Source organism: Chamaea fasciata, unplaced genomic scaffold (genome assembly GCF_029207755.1).
Source record: "Chamaea fasciata isolate MVZ Bird 193981 ecotype frontalis unplaced genomic scaffold, bChaFas1.0.hap1 SCAF_10, whole genome shotgun sequence".
NCBI classification, from domain to species: domain Eukaryota; kingdom Metazoa; phylum Chordata; class Aves; order Passeriformes; family Sylviidae; genus Chamaea; species Chamaea fasciata.
In genome coordinates, this window is record NW_027094095.1 from 13828075 (window position 1) to 13847705 (window position 19631).

General features: G+C 40.4%; 1 protein-coding gene across 3 annotated transcripts; it reads right to left on the bottom strand.

Moving 5' to 3' along the window:
• On the bottom strand, positions 1–19258 carry SLC35A3 (solute carrier family 35 member A3). 3 transcript variants are annotated; one of them, XM_066192374.1, is made up of 8 exons: positions 19229–19258; positions 9016–9220; positions 7984–8138; positions 7747–7869; positions 6496–6667; positions 5828–5946; positions 5182–5315; positions 1–3111 (listed from the first exon to the last, which is right to left on the bottom strand). In XM_066192374.1, the coding sequence occupies exons 2-8, from the start codon at positions 9200–9202 to the stop codon at positions 3021–3023; spliced, it is 981 nt and encodes a 326-aa protein (XP_066048471.1). In that variant the 5' UTR covers positions 9203–9220; positions 19229–19258; the 3' UTR covers positions 1–3020. The 3 variants fall into 3 exon arrangements, with proteins under 3 accessions (XP_066048471.1, XP_066048470.1, XP_066048472.1); XM_066192373.1 differs by lacking the exon at positions 19229–19258 and adding an exon at positions 15247–15515; XM_066192375.1 differs by lacking the exon at positions 19229–19258 and adding an exon at positions 11739–12052.
• Positions 19259–19631: the final 373 nt, after the last annotated feature.

Sequence of the window (19631 nt, forward strand, 5' to 3'; positions counted from 1 at the left end):
TAGTACAGAAAGACAAGTTTATTTTTGAGAAGTTAAACTCCTACAGCATTTGCTTTTAGGGCAAACTCAAAGCACATTATCCACTACTTCCCAAGGCTCTGTGCTAGCTATTCATCTTTGGTTAGGTAATGAGTTATAGACTTAAAGCTACTTAGAAAAAAATTAAAATCCAAATACAAAAGTATCTCAGTGATAAAATGTGCATATGCTCTCTGATGCAAAGGTTACAGATTCAGTAAGCCCTGTCCAAATCCCTTCTGTTCTCACAAAACACATGCTACCTCTCCCCTTGTCCAGAGTCACATCTCCAAGAGCCTTCGCTCAGCCTGTCAAAGGCTGAGGAAACATAGCTAAAAATGCAAATTCATTTTTCCTTTTCAGCAATAAGTCTATGGCGAGATCTATCCTTCTGCTGGAAAACAGAATTGGACCGTCAAGTGAAAGCACAGAAATCACTGATTTACAGATAGGAGTTACTGTTCCTTAGTACAGCAGTTTCCCAAAGCTGCATGGCATCCTATTCCAAAGCAAAGAGCACATATTCCTGTTCTTTCCTTTAAACATCCTTACTGGCAAGTATTGACAGGTGCACCTGAAATATTGCAACCAGGCCACACGTCACAGAGCTCCAGCCACTTGGTAATTATTCGGCTTTTTTGGTCCCTTTGGTCCCCATACAAGTGGCTTTAAAGTGTTCTCAATCTGCCTCTTATGTTTTTTGGAGACTTTTCTTAGGAAAATAATAAATTATATCACTTGAACACTCCCACTACTGCCATTCATAAAATCAAAAGTATTACTGTGTAGGGCCAAACTCCGGTTGAAAGATGACTACCAACACTTCCCACCCCATTTCAGAGCCGTGCAGGTCTCGTTCTGCACCTGGCACCGCCGGGAGTCACTGCTCTAGGCACACCTCTTACCTCAGGCTGCACTGCAGGGGGAAACGCTGAATGTGACTTTCCAGAGATTGTGCCACATTGAATGTTACACCTAAAACATTTAATATTAACACAGAATGCCCATTTAGATAGTTTTGATCACCAAGTAGCAAAGCTCCTGCAATTACAACATGTTGGGACATATTCACAGTTCACAAAGCTTAGCAAGGCCCAGGCAGAGCTCTGATAATTCTTTAATGTCTTGCTCTGATAAGATAAGCAAACAAAATGTTGTTAAAACATGTAATTGCCAACAGAAGAAAAACACTATTTTTACTTGAGTGACATAAATGGAATTCTTCTCTTCCTGTTTACAACACTTCAGTAAGAAATCTCAGAGCACTCCTACAGAATCTCCCAGTCAATCAGATGAGGTGCTTTGGTAAACATTTTAAAACACCTTTCTCTTACACGTTTTCTTTAGTACAAGACAGATGTGAGAAAAAGCATGAAGGGAGTGGTGGCAGGGAACAAGGGAATAAAGACATTTTTACCGCTTGCCATTCTACTGGTAAGGGACTCCTGATATGTTTTTACACAAAATGCACCATCGCAGGTGTCACACGAGTCACCCAACATTAACATCCATTGTGAACAGTCTCCTGAAAACCAATGGTTTTTAAGACAGTTTTTTTGTTAGTTCCAGATTTTTTTAGTGTTTCTGACTATATCCAAATACATCAACTGAAGTGTCCATAACAGTCAAATTGATCTAATTGCAGCAAGGTTTCTTTGTGAAGTTTTAGTTGTTGTTGTTTGAAACAGAATAACAGCATGCTTTTACATTTACCTATTGCACTATTAATTGCTTTTAAATTATATTTCCTATTAAAGTAATTCCACTACTAGAACAAATAGATCCAGAGAACCCATTTTGGTCTGTTGGCTCAAGGACTCCCGGAACAAAATAATAATAATAATAATAATTAAAAAAACCCCACCAAAACTCTAATTAAGCCATTACATAGAAATATACAGAAAAAGCCTGGAAGAGTTCATGAGTAAACAACACTTGTTTAAAAAACACCTCTGTAATAAAGTACAGTACGGTACAGTATACAGATGCCAGACCATAATATCTCCAGATGAGCTGTTGCAGACAATGATAACGCCTTTGAAATGCTTATTATGGGCTCTTTGTTTTTTTAAATCATGGTTTTAAAAAATCTTCAGAGGCTATTTAAAGGACAAAAACTACTTTTAAGGTTCTACCAAGAAGTTGATTAATAATCAGTAAAATAACAAGAAGGAACATTACATCTGAGCAAGCACCCGTCATAACCCTACTCCATCATAACCCACTCCCAGGTTAGTGTGGTAACCTCCAGCCAGTGTTCCCAGAGTTATTCCATCTGCTCCAACATTACAGGCTGATGAGGGCTGGAGTATTCCTCCCTTCGTACTTTGGTAAGAATGTTAACATTCTTACAGCAGTTTTATAGAAGCAACAGAATTGTAATATTATCATTTAATAACAGGTTTCTGTTATTAAATCAGCCTTCTAAAAATATAAAAAAATATTTGATATTGTGAAAGTGTCTTTCAATCATATTTCAATTTTCACAGTTTTAATTAAGAGTACCTAATTAGAACCATCACTTTAGAACTATGACGTTCAGCTCATTTCACGTAAATAGACAAACAGTTAAAAACATATTTACTAAGATTAAATAGAATCGAATTGCAAAAACATACAATCTGACAATGTTGTCGTGTGCTCTTTCAAAGAGTGCATAGGACATATTTCTGCAGCAGTCAATACAGCAATTCTCTTGATGCAATCTTAGTCAAAGGTGTAAACATTCCTAATTGTAGTTTCTTGGAAACTTTTGGTTCCTTTCAAGTTTTTATTGGCAAGTTGCACGGGGCATTTCCCTGACATTTCCCCCCCTTCAGTTAGAGACAGCATCACCCTCCACCTGTAACCCCTCTGGCTGTTCAGAACTACTCATCGGCATTTCTTCAATACATTCAGGGCAGTCATCTTTCCCTTGCAGTGCACAGTGACACTTTCCACATGCCAGTGCCAGCAAGGCCCCCAGTGCATGATCTTGAGAAGCAGGTTGATGAGGAAGTCTGCTATGCCTTAATGGGATTTCCAGCAGGTTTGGGATCATAACCGTATAGAAAAGTAGCTGCTATTACAAGGATGGCTCCGAGGAAAAAGACGCTGAATAGAATAGGGATAAAAAAAAAGTTTGTTTTAGTTGATGCAAATTTATTTATGCAATACAATCCAAAGAAATGACATTTTTTTCCATGAGGAAAACAGGAAACTAAATTATATTTGTCCAATTTATAAAGAGCAAAATAATTTCTTTGTATTTATTTTAGAGGGATGCAGAAAGTTTTGAGGTAAGAAACCTATAACAACGGAGAATTGTATCATATTAACATATCCTGAAAATTAAAATTACACTTTCATGGAACAACTGCCAAAAGCAATCAGATCAATCCTTTTTTTCTCAAACTTTTACCTAAATATGTGTGCAAAATGGAAACAGGAGCTGAAGAAAAGCAACTACTGTGGTTACCCACCCATTCTTAACATATAACATACTTCATATTGTTAAAACCGTGTTTGTTTTGAAGTCCAAAGCTTACGCCAAAACAAATTACTGCTGCCCAAGAACCAGTTTGCAAGTCAGTATAATCTAATTTTTGGCAGATACAGAAAGACTTGTCTCATGAAAACACAATAAAGGCATCTTTTCTATTGTGACATTTTGGCCTTTCAAGTTGTTTTGATAGTTAAAGTCTGATACAAAAACCTGAAGCAAGCAGACAATCAGTACACATTTTAGAAAAGACTGGTCTCCCAGACATGACATGTCAACAATTTAAACTTCTGAACCAAATGCTAAAAAAAACTGTGGCATATGACATGAAAATCCATCAGAGAATACATTTAGCCTATTTTGGGGCATGGCCTCTTGCAACACATTCAAGCATTTAAGTGCTTTATATCTATTACCCCAATCTAAACTGTTTGCTGATGTGACAGAAAAAATTACACAGTTTCCGTTCAAATGCATTGTTAGCGTAAACAAGGTACTAAAGATTAAGTTTGATTAACTCAAGTTAATCAAGTTTTATTAAATGGGATGGCTTCAAGTTCTACCTACTGCTACTTGGCTCTATTTATTTTGCAACACATTTGCAGAAGCTGTTAAGTTACTTATTAATTTTCCATTTGAGCACACAGAAATTCTTAAAACAATTTCTACTTTTGTTTTAATGGGACAAATATAATCTACTTATAATTTAAGTTCAATGTCTTCCACTTCTTAAGCCTAAACAGGTACCCCATTTCCTTTTTTGAATGTTTAAGTAAAGCCCTGATAATACAGAATGACAGAATGGGTAGAGAGAGAAAGGGACCACAGTATTGCAAATATGTATTTTTAGATAAAAAGACGTTTCTTCGTACCAGATACAAAAGTCGTAAATATTATTCAAAATATTTTTATGTTATGAGCACATGTAACATATGCAAGGAGCGTTGGTCAGTCATAAGAAAATCCTACTCCTGCCAAAAATTAGATTATCTGGACGTGGGATTACTAATTCTACACTCCATACAGGAACATGCACTGCCAAGACAAGCAGTGTTCTCAGCCTACCCATGTACAAAACCTGTGGCACACAGCGCCACCACAGTCTGATCCCGAAAGCATCAGGACACCGTACGGGGCCTAGAAGAACGGAGCAAGCCCTTCTCTTTCTTTCTCGGCTGTTTGCACTGCTAAACGTGGCACTGCCTTTAGAAACAGCTCTGCTTTGGGGCTCCCGGGTGCCCTTGGGCCACACAGTGCTGCAGTGTCACTTCCACGGGAGCGTGTCTGCAGTGCCGTGTGTTAGAGCCTGCGGTGCGGGCGAGGAAAGGCAGCACAGAGGCCATGTCCCTGTGCCACCCCGCAGCGCGGGGACACGGAGCAGCGGCGGCCGCTTGGCCCGGGCCCCTTGGCCCGGGGTGCAGCGCCCGCAGGGGCCCGCAGGGGGCGCCCCGGCGGAACGGCGGCGCCGGGCAGCGGCTCCTCACCCGCCTGGAACGCTGACTGTTAGCTACGGGACGAGGCTAAACTTTGATGTGCAAGCTGGACCTAAACATTCTGATAGTGTGGCTTGGACGGGATTTGGTTTTTTATTTATTTTCGCAGTTATATCTGGTAAGCAGTAAGTTTTCAACCTTTTTTTTTTTTTAAATTTTTTTTTTGTATACATGGGTAATAATTCTTACCTTGTAGGGACAAAATCTTGCAGCCAGAAATAGGAGATCAGTGTTGATAGTATAATAGAGAGAGAAGTTGCAAATCCCTTTAAAATGTTGTCTGCATATTTTATAACAGCAGCAATCACCAGCCCTCCAAGTGCCTGGAAAAATACCAAGGTTTGGATTCACAAACTGATAATTTGACCGAGAGCATTTATTTTAACACCACGCATCTACTTTCAGAAAAGCTTTTGTCTATGTGGAGGATCAATACATTTATTTTATGTTACGGATATGTACTGTTGAAAATAAACATTGGAGGAGCAGCTCTTTCCCCATTCAAGAAATTGTTGATGACATTGCCACCATTAAGTGAGTGGAAATGCTTGCACTCTACATTTTTAGCCACATGAGGAAGGGCACATAGAGAGATAATTTCAAACATCACAAAATAAATAATGCTTACATGCTTTTAATTTGCACAATGCTTAATCACATACTGGCTATATATTTTCCAGATTTTCATTTAGAGGTTTATGCTAATAATGACAGATCAGACTTCTGACTATAGAATTCTCAGCACCCCTCAATGACACCCATTCGTTTCTCCAGTTATTTCTAGAAGAGCAAATCCCCAAGTGCCTTCACAGAAACATGCAACACACAGTCTCACCTGTAGAACAACCACCACCCAGGTAAGTTTATTATATCCTTGAAAAAATCCATTCTTTGACAGTTGTTCTCCATCATAAATGTAAACACCCATCAGTCCAAATATGCTACCAAAAAATCCTGAAAGTACAAGATTGGTTCAAAAGCTTCAGGTGAAAAACATGCAAATGGGTTCCTCATCTTTAAAGGCTGCTCATGTATTTCTGATTTTAAAATTGGACTGTCACTTGCAATACCATCACATCCAAATGCAATCAGTTTGCTGTTCTCTTTTAAAAGCTATTCTCCACGCCTGAAACAAGTTTTGATTTTTTCCATTAAGACATCCTTATATACTTATCTTCCATTGCTTTCTACTGCCAGTTCAGACAACGATCTTTGAAATGGGATTCTCCTGAGCCAGTCTCAAACACAATGAATGTTTACTAGTAGAGACTTAATGTCAAAAGTTGAATCTGAGGTGAGACTGTGGAGTTTTTAATTGCAGACTGAAATCGGACAGTAACTGCTATCATTCCATCTAGCAGGGTTTGACTTTCGGTTTTAAAATAACACATATGCAGCATACTATAATGTTGGTGGTACTTTTTATTTATACATTTATTTTGCACAATTATCTTAACGCTTCAGAATGCAATATCTCTAACAGATGATTAAAATTGAACTTACCAAGCTGAATGTTTCTGATCCACACAGACTGCTTAGTTTCCTTTAAAATTTTCTCGAAATAAACCCCAGCAAATCCACTAGAAAAGCAGGCTATGAGAACTGCAATCAGGCCTACAAACTGTGATCCTGCTGAGTGCTCCTTAGCAGGTGTTGCTTGAGAGTCTGAAGGCCACTGGATGTAAAACAGTTACACAAAATTCACTGATGAAATCAAGTCATGAGCATCTACAAAATGCAAATTTGTTTTCCACCAACAGTAACAGTAACTAAATACAGACAATCATATACTGGTAAAGTTTTGTATTTTGCACCATAAATACTTATAAAGGACTGCAAAGCTACAATTTTTTCTACTTATTTGTAAGGAGTAAAACTGTGCCTCAACTGGGAGAATATTACTCAATTTAAACAGCTGCAGGATTTATGTTTTATAAGCAAGAACTGTTCTTTAATGCCATTGTGAATTATCATAGTCATTCTCTGCCACCAACTTGTGCCACCCAACAGTTGGTTACCTTACAAATAAGATGGGATGAACTGTCTTTTTTCATGTGCCCCACTTTGGTGATTGTGCAGACTAGTTAAATGTTGCAATGTGTCTAAGACTAACTGAATAAAATGCAATGTCATGGACAAAAATTTTCTGAGCAGTCTGTTAAATACTATTCAGAGTATTTCGTTCCCATTTTTCATTAGTGAATTTAATTACTGTATCTTTTTCCAAATCCTTAAGTTTTAAAATAAAAATTTCTAGGCTATACTAGAATCTGCTAAAAATTCTTAGAATAGTCTCTTATCCCATAATCCTGCTCTCGGAAAACTATGAACTCTAGTACCTGCACTTTTTAGAACTGAGGCCAATTTTGCTTTTGGAAATAATCCAAAGTGAATTTTCCATGCTGAATCCATATGCCAAAGTGAACACAGCCTGTACTGGCGGAGATGATCTGTGAAATCCTAATGCTTGAAGAAATGTGCTAATAAAAATTGCTATCACTATTACTTGCAGGTTGCTCCAGAGGCCCTGTCACATTCTACAGTAGAGCACTGGGTTGCAAAAGAGGAGTTATCTTCTGCCTTTGAACCATTTCTGGTGTCCTCCAGACCTGGCCAGTTGTGATTCGTAGCTCCTGACTATACTCTGGTGCTCATGTGCAGCTGGTAGAATCAGAAAGCTGGATAATCAGTACAGAAATCCATGTTTCTTGAACAAACACATCAAAACCCCACAAACCACCTGCTAGTATTTACCTGCACGAATGCCACTCCTGTCATCAATATTACTAGTGACAGCCACTGGTATACACCCAGTTTCTTGCTCAACATGGACACAGAAAACAATGCTGTGGTAAGAATTTTCAGTTGATACGTAACCTAGAAGAAGCAGGAACAGTTACTACTACTATGCCACAATTCATAAGGTGGTTTTTTTGTTTGTTGTTTTTTTTTTTTTTTTTAAACTTAAAGAGAATTCAAAATAGGCAATACCTGGTATGTGGCAGCATCTAGGTTTGACAATGCTACATACAGCAAGTTGTTCTGAAGAGTGTAAATTCCTGAAGGAATGGCAAGCTTAAGTGTTTCCATGGGTTTGTTAAGGATTTCATCATGTAGCACCCTGTTCAGAGTCCGTAAATTGCATTCTACCCAAAGAAACAGTAAAAGAAGTAGACATTCACTAAAAGGAAAGGAGTGGAAAAAAGAGACACAGCAATGTTCTGGTTTTAAACTGTTGCCCCTTTTTATGGCTATCACTACACCAAGACCTGAAAATACCATCGATGTTTGACTTTCACAGGCCTCGTATACATAAGGAAATATGGCTGCAAGTGTCTTCCTGCAGCCTGAAATGCCAGAATGAAAACAATTATTCAAAATACTTTGAGTTAAACTTATTGAAACTGTAAAAATAATTTAAGATAATATATCAAAGAGTGCCACCAAAAAAGTGCATATTTAGAATCCTACAGAGTCATCAATATTTATGCATAGACAATGACATTTTTAAGCTGTTGAAAAATAAACAGAAACCAGGTAAATTCCATTTTAAATATACAAAATAAGGATTGGAGTAAATGTGAATATAGTTTTCTTTTTTTAGCTTAAAACTATGATTCTTCCTGCAACAACAAAATTTCTTCTTCCCTTCTGCATCTGCTGGTTTATCACAGGTTTCTAATTATCATTCATGCTTTGGACACACTTAAAACTTTTCATTTTTTCCTGCTTTTACATACAGATTTCTTAAAATGCCTGAGCAAACACAAGCTTTGAGATGTTAGCATAAAATTCATTCAGTGTCCTCCCCAGTATCCACATTCTCTTAAGCAAATACACTTATTTCCACATTCTCTTAAGCAAATACTAGAGCGTGATTGTTGTCTTTCCAAGACTACTTCTTACACAAGGAGAAGGGAAATGCTTTGTTGTATGCCTGTACTCACATGGCTGCTTTGCAGTTGCCACTACAATACAGCATATTGATTAGGAAAATTACTTGGTGCAAAATTTGACACATACTGCTGTCTTTGTAGACTAACAGAACACAGGCCAAAATCTTCAGCAGTTCAGCAATAACAACTGCAGTAGAGGACAAGTAACGAGGTCCTTCTTCTTTCAGTGTCCGAGAATAGCGCATGGTCAACACTAAACTCGTGGTCTGAAACACCAGGATGCCCAAGGAAAGGTACTTTAAATTGGCAGACATGTCTTGACTTCTTCCTCTCTGAAACAGAAAAAAAGAAACAAACCCAAAGGTAGTACTGCAGATGCTGGGAATCACAGATTTCTGTATGTAGGTGAAGGCTCAGAAGGTATTTGCAAGGTGAAGGTGTTTTCTGCTGAGGCCCAGCACAATGCCCAGTACTCCTGCTGCAATGAGCTGTTCCCAGATTGAAGAGATCTTTCCACTCTCCCACCTCTCCCAAGTCTGTCAGGCTGCAGTCTCAGCCTTGCCAGGTAGCACCGTGCCAGCAAAAGAAGGGTGAGGGTTGGGCTGCTTTAAATGAGAAGGTATGCCTGGCAATGAAGGGAAAGTTGTGGGAAAGCAGAAGACATGGGATGGAGAAGCTTTAGGGGAGGCAGCCCTAAACCTGTCCTGCTGATTATCCTGCTCAGAAAAAAATTCATTGAATATAGATGACTAGGTGACTGCAACTGCTTTCTCAGGCTGCACTGACTACCACAAACTTCATGTTAGTAAAGCTGTACCATCCTCATCTCTACCAGGAACTTCCACCAAGTTAATGCAGTTTTCTTTGCAATTTGTCACCAATTTAAAGGATTAATTTATTGTAAAAGACTAACAGAGACAGTAATTTTCATTTTACAAGCACAATATACGACAAGGGAATTTAAAAAAAGCTTGCTGCTACTCAGAGTATCAGATAATTTTTGCCATGCTTCATATAAAGAACTTCCAAACAGAGAAACTAATGCTTTCTGTAAAAGATTAACTTCTACTCCCTTCATTGCCCACTTACTCAAAAACAGAGCCATTTTTTATAATGTCAAAGTCAAATCAATAACTAGAAGTTCCCAACTATGTTTACAAGCAAAAGAAGAGTAACAAGGCAAGACAATGCATGTGGTTGCCAGTGTCAGAAGCCCAGACACAGCACACAGACTGTGTGCATCTGGCAGAGCTGTCCCCGTGTTTTACACCTGCAGACACACAACCTCTCACTCATTAGCTATACAGTTCTGTCCACACTGCTCAAGGATGTGCTGGTACCTCTAAATACTTGTGGCTAGAACTGAAACAGCTTCTTGCTGACTGCATTGCTCTAGCTCAAGATCCATTTCATTGCTGTTTTGTAGGCATTTGGAGAGCTACACTCTTCAAGTATTTCTGACTTGCCCTTATTTTGTCTCTAAAGCATTTATAGATTTTCTCCAGACAAGTACTCAAAGTCAAATTATTACCTATATGACACTGACACTTAAAAGACATTGTAGTAACCTGCAAATAGGAGTGAATTTTCAACAGCCACAAGGATATGAAGGACACACTTGCATCACACACAATAATTTTTTTAATCTCAAAAATCATGCCATTGTAAAAACATTTGTAAAAGCATACTGGCAAATAAGGATGAAACAGATGCCAGGATGCAGAAACTGAGGAAGAAACACACAAGGTTCCATTAGGGAATCTTAATAGGAGATACTTTTGTATGAACTATAATCTCATTGAACTTCTGAAGAAACAAATACTAAAGATGCAACTGCATGGAGCAATATGAATCAGACAGAAATATAAACTAGGAAGGAGAAGAAAGCTGCAGACAATACTCAGGGTTTGCTGTTTTCCATTGGTTCTGGTGGAATAATCCATTACACAAGGATGTTAACTGTAGAATTATGCATCCTGAACAACAAAACTGAGATGATGTGTTGAAGAACAACAACTTTGATAAATACATTTGCTAGAGCTGAGAACAAGGAGGAGAAAAAAACCAGTTCTTGCAAAGGGATGAAGAAGGGACATGCATGTTCAGAGACCGTGGTTTCTGGAGAAGTACCAGCAACACAAAGAAGACAGAGGGAGAAAAAGGTAAAGGAAAAAAAAAAAACAAACAACCTACTGGGAGAAGATACAGAACTGAATTTCACTAAAAGGCTTGCCCATGATACTAGAGAAAACGAAGTTTTCATTTATGTGAGCCAACTTGAACAATTTCTTTCACTCTTTTCATCTACCTAATTTTTTAGTATTCAGACCTGAAAAATTGGAAATAAAGAGCAACATATGGTTAAGACAGAAACCACTGAATTTCATGAAAGCACACCTACAGATAAAGAAGTCTTCAAACCTTTAAGTTTTTGTTTATTGGGTATTTTGTTTGTTTGTTGGTTTGGGTTTTTTTGGGGGTTTTTTTAGTTTTCAAAATGCTTCTGAGCAAAATACACATAATGGGAACACACATATCCCTCCTGAGTTGGACCCAAATTTCTGCATTCTGTCAGCCTGCAAAATGACAAAGGGTTTTACAAATGTTCAAGATCATCAGATATCAATTCTGCAACCTTCAAAACAGTTAATGATATTAAAAATAATGTTTACAGTAATGTTTTTGCTAAAATACAATAATCTATTTATGAAGCAGCTTAAAATTTATAATTTTAAAAATAAATCACTAGTATGCTGTTAATGAGCAAGTACCAAAGCAATCAGCACAAAAATCAACAAACAAGCACAACACTTTGATAAGCCCATCACCAAAGCCATAAAGAATGCATACCACAACTTCTGTCTTGTGTTCCTCAGTAGTAATGATAAAAAAGGGAACTTTCCCCAGACAATGTATTCCAAAAAGGCACCAGTAGCAGGAAATATTTCCTTACTGTACGTCACTAATGCATTTCAAAGTTTCAAAAGTTCACAAAGAATGGAAGCTAAGTGTCCAACATGATAGCTGAAATAAGGGGAGTTGTTAAAAGTTGTCCTGTCAGTGGTCAACAAGACAGGCTTGAAGACAGCAAGTGTGTGAAGTTTCATGCTGTATTTACAAGCTGGTTCACAGAGCAGGAACTAGAGTTCTGAAATGTACATATGCCAATTAAACAACTGCTCTCTCCTAAGCACACAGAGCTTATCAGCTCTCCTGGTCCTTTCTCTTCTATAAGACCTGCTTATCAGTTCACGGACCTCTGTGCAAACTGGGAAAAACCCACAAAAGGAACAAAACACTGAACTTGAAAGAGTTGGCCTGTCTTCAACTGCAGTGTCACAGCACATTTAGATTTACAGGTGACCATCGTGGGTGTAAGCACTCACTTGTAGCCATGAGCTCCTGCTATCCTCCCAGCAACAACCTGTGCAATCACTGAACAAATGAGCTATTGTCTTCAGTAACAGCTCACACCTGGATTGTCTTAAACCAACAATGATACCGAAGTTCCCATTGCATTTCCTGTGCTGAGTTACAACTTAGGTTTCCTACTGGGCTTTGGATGCACTACTTGGTACCCTGCAGGATGCATCTGCTTAAGAACTGTATCTTACAGAGGGGTGTGCTAAAGACCTGCAGTTCCATGACTATAATACTAAACAACTCGTCTCAGGGACGGGGCTCATTATGCTCCTCTTCTGTTAGTCTAAGTTAAAGAAAAAAAAATCAGCCCCTTCTGCGTCATTTCTTCAGCGTGCCATGGACACACCTGCAGCCCTGAACTGGAGCCAGTGTGCAGGAAGGCCAGGTGGGATTTGCAGCCATGTAACATCAGGATTCAGTACACACAGATGGATTCTATGTAAAGAGCTGTTCTCCTGGGAAGTCAAAAGGAGAAGGACCCTGGAAAGGTTTTCAGAACACAACGCAAAGCTAAGCAATCTATACAGGAAGTAATACTTTCAGCCCAAAGTACCATACTGTGCAAAGTCTGAAGAGTAACTCTACAAAGGAAGCAGATTTTTTTTTAAGCAGAAAATCAAGTATTTCCAGCTCATAATCTTATTTTAAAAATGAATACATTTCTGACTTGTAAACTTCATCTCCCTTTGCAATGCCTCAAACCCAGCCTAAAATTTAGTATTTTACATTTTATTTTTATTTCATCCCTACACTTTCCCTCTTAAAATACTGGTAAATGCTAATATTTGCAGATGAAATTGGGCCAAAATCAATTTGAGTTAATGAACAGCACACCAAAACTCCTTGATATTAACCAGATTTTGCTACAGAGCAATAAGATTGCAGGACTTTTCTTAACCTTAAGATTTTGTCTTTTAAAGATCTGATGGTATAAAAACTTCTGAAGTTTTCAGCTGCTAAGTATCTACTGTTGCAAAATCCTGTGGAAAATTAAGGATTCGTTTATGAACTGATTCTATTCTTAACTTTGTAGAAGGACCCAAAATCTTTGTAGAAGGAGTCAAAATGAGAATTACAGGAAGTATCAGAGAAACTTAAATGAAAAACTCCAAGCACCCAATGTTATCTGAAGTAGTAGATGACAGACAAAAAAACAAACAAACAAACAAACAAAAAAACCCAACAAAAAACAAACCACAAAAAAAACCCCCAGTAAATTCCATCAAGTCTCACAACAAAAAAGTAGGTTAAATTCACCAAAAGATTTGACAAAAATAACCTCTACTGGCAACTATTTCTTTACTCCTCCATACTCTGCCACAAGTAAAGTTTAATTTAAAAAAAGAAAAATAAACTAACTAGTATCACACTCCAAATCTTCACAGTGATGTCATTACATGAACTAAATTCCTTCCAGCCTAGCTGTGAAATGTTTTCACTGCTGAGTGTCTTTTAGAGTAAAGAAGCCAAGTTACAGGAGTTATTTTTCTTAGGTCATATACCATTTTATGACTAATCAGTTTAACATTGCTCAACCTAATAAAAGGCATTTGTGTATCAGTTAAAATGCAAAGTCCAACACAGAAGTAGACAACCAGCCTCTCAAAACTGCCAAAGGCAAAGTTTAAATTTTCCGTGCTACTACACCAAATTCCCCATATGGGATCTGCTGGAAAACAAACACCTCTGTGTCATTCCAGTGGTACAGGTATGGACACACCTCCTGGGCATCTGCTCTGAAATCAGGATAACAGATGAAAGAAACAGGATGCTGGTCTCATATTTCTCCAATGAAATACGAACCCAGTGCTGATGCTATACTTATACAAATACAATAAGCTGTCAACAAAGGAAAAGCACAATTGGAAAGTGGAGTAAGAGCTAACTCACAGAACCTGAAGAACCTATGTTTATATGTTTATATGACTTACTTCCATGCTTTTCTTACTTTCTACACACACTGCTCTTTTCCCTGTGCTGGATAACACACAAGTAACATGTAACTTTCTGCAATACAACCACATTCCTCAGAGGAAAGTTCTATTCCAAAATTATTCCTCTTTTTTTTTTTTTTTTTGAGTGAATATAGCTTTGTATTTATCAGATGTAGTATATGACACAAGTACTTTAAGTATAGAACAGGGAGGGAGGGAGGGAGGGAGGGAGGGAGGGAGGAAGGAAGGAAGGAAGGAAGGAAGGAAGGAAGGAAGGAAGGAAGGAAGGAAGGAAGGAAGGAAGGAAGGAAGGAAGGAAGGAAGGAAGGAAGGAAGGAAGGAAGGAAGGAAGGAAGGAAGGAAGGCATCTCATGAAATTCAACAAGGCCAAGTGCAAGGGCCTGGACATGGGCTGGGCTAATTTAGGAACAGACTGCCCAGAGAACCGGAGAAACTCCATTACTGTAAGTGTCCAAGGCCAAGCTGGATGGGCTTTGAACAACCTGGTCTACGGAAGGTGTCCCTGCCCACGGCAGGGAGTCAGAAACTGATGATCTTTAAGGTCCCCTCCAGCCCAAACCATTCGATGATTTTATGACAAATATCCCACATGGTACACAGGTACATAGACCTTTCCAAACCTAGTTAAGTGCTGCTGAACTGTGTTCTGAAATAGATTTTACATACACACAAATAATTTAACTGGCCTATTTGGACTGCTATAATTTGACAATACATTTCTTCTCCCCTCACCACAAGATGAAATCTGTCATGTCACTGTAATTGTAGTAATGCATGTCCTAAATACTTCTAATCATCTTAAACCTTGTACTTTTCACTTTAAAATGTCACTACTATGTTTTCCATTTTCCTCATACTGTGAACAGGTTTCTTATTTGTTCCCTCCCATAAGCTATCTACAATCGTCAGCTGTTCCTCCCCAAATACCTGGCACTTTGAAACTACATCACTACAAATCACTTCATCATTTAAAAACTTACCTTGCTCTTTCTTTTGTTTTCCGGTTTGCTACTCATTCTTGTTGCTGGAGACATTATACAGTGCACTAAGTACACTATGAAAAAAACCAAAACTGTGCTTCTCTTGGAGCTTGTACACCTCTTCAGAAATGTGGTTAAAAGCAAATTCTCTAGCAAGGTTTTTTTCTTACTCTTCGAGCAGAAACCGAGGAACAAAGATTTTTTTCACATGAAGGTTTCCTTCAGGCAGTATTTCCAATTTCTCCATTTACATAAAAAAGACCTTAACTGGTGAAAATAATTGAAAACATAACAGCATTCAAATGAGGTCTTAAAGACAGGGTTATGAAGTAGAACACAGCAGATCCCTGGTGGACCTTGGTCCTGCAACGTCATCTGGCTCCCTAGGCACAACTGTATCTTGTGTGCTGGTTTTGGCTGGGGTAGAGTTCATCTTCTGCACAGTGGCTGGCCAGGAGATGTGTTTGGGATTTGTGCTGTAAAGTGCTGGTAACACAGGGACTTTTTCACTATTGTTGAGCAGGGATTATACATTTCTGCCTCCCAGCCGAGCAGTGAGGAGGCTGAGAATGCACAAGGAGCTGGGAGGAGCACAGGCAGGAGAGCTGACCCCAAGAGACCACAGGGATATATCCCAGATCACATGGAGTCATGCTCCCTACATAATCCTGGGAGAAGAAGAAGGAAGGAGGTGGGAGGTTCCAAGTGATGGTGTTTGTCTTCCCAAGTCACCGTTCCACACGATGGAGCCCTGCAGATGGCTGAACACCTGCCTGCCCATGGAATGTGGTAAAAGAATTCTTTGGTTTGCTTTGCTTGCACGTGCAGCTTTTGCTTTACCTACTAAACTGTCTGTGTCTCAACCCACAGGTTTTCTCACTTTTACCCTTCTGATTGTCTGCCCCATCCCGCCAGGGGGACTGAGCAAGCGTCTGTGTGGTGCTTAGTTGCCAGTTGGGGTTAAAGCACAACCCTTGGCCATTTTAAAACCATGCAGATGGCTTTCAAAACTGGCAAGTGCACCTAGGTATGGAACAGTTACACATTAAATGGTAACTGTTAAAGATCAACCAACGATTTCTTCTCAACTTTGCTCCAAAACCTTGGCTTCTGCCAAAGATAGCGGAGGCTGTATCAGTGACTCACTGGCCATACCTACCACTCAACCAGGAAATTCCATCACTGCCAAGTTTAACAAAAGGAATGCAATTACATATTAACTATTAACTAGTCTCATTCCAGAGAATGCTATAAATTGCTTAGGACTCAGGCAAGGTTTTTGCACATATTGACAGAAAACAGAGCAGAAAGGGAACCTGGCTGAGTTGTTTTATGAGCTCCCAAAGGTTTTCTGTTTGTTTATTTCTTTTGTGGGGAAAAAAAAAATTAGCATTCTAACCTTTGTATCAGGCAGGAAGAGTAAAGCATTGTGAATCTTAAAATGTGGGATCTGTGGCTAAGGGCTCTTTAAGCCCACTACCTTTATCCCTTACAACAAATCTAAGAATCCAGAGATCATATTTTTTTGACTGACAAAAATTTGGTTTGATGGATATTATACAAATCACATATTGAGTATAAATATTCAGCACTCTGGAAATTCAGGCCCTCATTGAGCTAAATGTTAACACCAGCACTTCTTGTAAGATGAAGGCTTCAACTCTGCCCAGTAGTGCAATAGTTTTATATTGACGTAAGAGTCATTAAGCCAAACTCTGCCTGCCAGCAGAGAAATTTGATACAAGCTGCCTGAACTGCATCTTGCCTTCACACAGCACATACACTGTGTTCATTGTATAGATCACAGTACAGATAGATCCCAGCAGCCACATTCAGGCTCTGGGAGCAAGGAGCCATTCAGTTCTCAGTTTCAGTTCATATGCCCACCTCTCCTGAAGCACACAGGAGTGCAATGCTATGAACCAAAGCACTGCTGGAAGGCACTTTCTGCAGATGTATCAAGCCAATGAAGGAGCTCAATTTAAGGTGCTCAAAGACTGAACCCAGCTGGGATTCAGCTGCAGCTTACACTTATGCTATTTATGAATTACGAGTCAAGTCTGGGTGCTCTAGGCAACACAGTGTGTCAAACACCTCCATCAAGGTGACCTACTTGGATTACAGTAACACAAACTAGATCCTACAGGGAAAATCAATCTGTAGGCACTGCAGTGTGCTAGTAATTACAAATAAAATGAGACAGCTGAGCAGCACTGAAGGGGTATAAGTGTAAGACAAGGTTCAGAAATCCAGTGGCAAAATCCTGAACTCCTAACCACCTGACATTATCATGCCAGATCCTAAGTAGAGATGTTAAGAATCTCTCCTCCCCTCTAGAGACATCCTCCATTGATGTGATCCAGCAAAGGCACACAGCCCCACAAGCAGCTTGAACACGGCAGAAACTGGAGTAACTGGTGAGGAATGACCCCAGGCAGCAAGCAATTCAAGAACAATACAGGAGGAATAACTGTGTCTAGCAAGCCTGTCCCTAAGGTAAGTATGTGTTGTGCTCCCCCAACACTGCCAAATCCGGAACTGTTTTAAGGGGACACGTGACTTGAATTCCACAGGTACTTGGCTCAGGTGATCCCTGCCTTTTTCTTGTTATAGCAAACAATAGCATCACCAGAATAGGGAATTGGGTTGTGTAGGCAGCCTGTAGAAATGTTGGAGGCAGAGTTATTCCTAAAAATATATTGCTCTAAAGAAAGCAAATTTTTACTTACTAGAACCAGTCTTTCCCCAAACCAGTATTTTTGCTACACATACTACTTCTACCAAACCAGAACATCACACATCCCAAACCAGCGGATCCTTATCTCCCAGAACTGTGATTTTCAATCACAAGTTCTTCTCACGATGCCTAACAATGTACAAGGGAATCATGAACTACAGTTTCCAAAGGGAGAGATTATTGTAAATCACTTTCTCCACAACTGTCACCTCCCTCAAACCCACCCTGCAGCCTGTAGCTCAACTCTGTGAGCACACTGATAAGTCAATGCAGTGCCTATGGAGACAGGCAATCCCACAGATTCTGAGAAAGCAGTCCATCACCTAATGTTAATTCTAAGACCCACTTTGTCATTCTGCACATATGGTCTTTGAAAAGCAAAGGGTGTCTTAGATCCCACTCCTCCTGTGTAAAAACCACCGTGCAAAATAAAACTTCCCGCTGTGGTGGTCACTCAGTTTTAGAAAGGTTTATTGCATACGTTCTTTATGTCCCAAACAACACATCCCTCTTCGGCCCAAAGCTGTGTCAGTCTTCTCCACCCAGTCATTGCTTTAAAACATTTAATCTGGAATCCAAGTCCTCCTCCCTCTGGTTTAAAACACAGTTTATAGGATTTAATAAAATAAAACAACTTCGGATACCTTCTGATAGTTATCTTTTACCTCTCCGTTTATTCCATGATACGCATTATTACATTTGTTATCTCTCTATCCTCTGAGTTTCTGCTTAATCCCTAAGTGCTGTACCGCTAGAGCGTTTCTCATTTGAAAAACTTCGTATAAAATGATGATAACCATGCAAATACTTGTAAGATGTGCATTTCTGCGAACTTCACATGCAGCACCACATCACGCGCAGCGAGCACCTTCCCGGCAGAGCACCAGCAGGGCAGTCACCGCCTCAGCAGCACCGACACAGCCCTGGCCGCATCCGTGCCCCTTCCCAACTTCACACACGGCCGCTTCCCCACAGCGACTTCAGCTTCACCCTCGGCTCCCCCCTGCCCAAACCGCTCCGTTTCCAGACATTTCCCTCGGCACCTCCCCAGTCCCAGCCTTTCCCTCCCAGCCTGCTCCCAGAGCCCTGCTTCCCGCCCCATCCGCTAACCCCAAGGGTCTCCCCGCGGCACGGGCCTCCCTCGGCCGGCCCCTCACGCCCAGCCGCGCACGGCTCGCCGCGGGCGGCCCGGCCGGGCTCCGCTCCCCCCTGCGCGCCCGCCCCGCGGCCCCGCTCGCCGCTCACCGCCGGCCCAGCTCGGCTCGCTCCGGCTCCCGGTGCTTCCGGGAGCCGCGGTCCCGTCCCGCAAAGGCTCCGGCTGCAGCCGAGCCCCGCCCGCTCCGTTCCCAGGGCCGCGGCTGCAGCGGGAGCCGGGAGCGGCCGGGCGGGCTCGGGCCGGGCAGCGCCCGGCGGGGCCGTGCGAGGGGCGGCGGCGCGGGGCGCGGGCGAACGTCGGCAGCCGCTGACACCAGCGTGTTGTGTGAAACCCATCACGAATGTATTAGAGAATGGCGGGGCTGGTTCGAATTAAGGCACGGACCTTTCAAACGGAACACTACTGTGTTGTCCGAAGAAACAAATTATCCGCGAAACTTTGAAGATCGTACATTGGCATAACTTTGTGCTTCAATTAAAGGTTGATTACCGA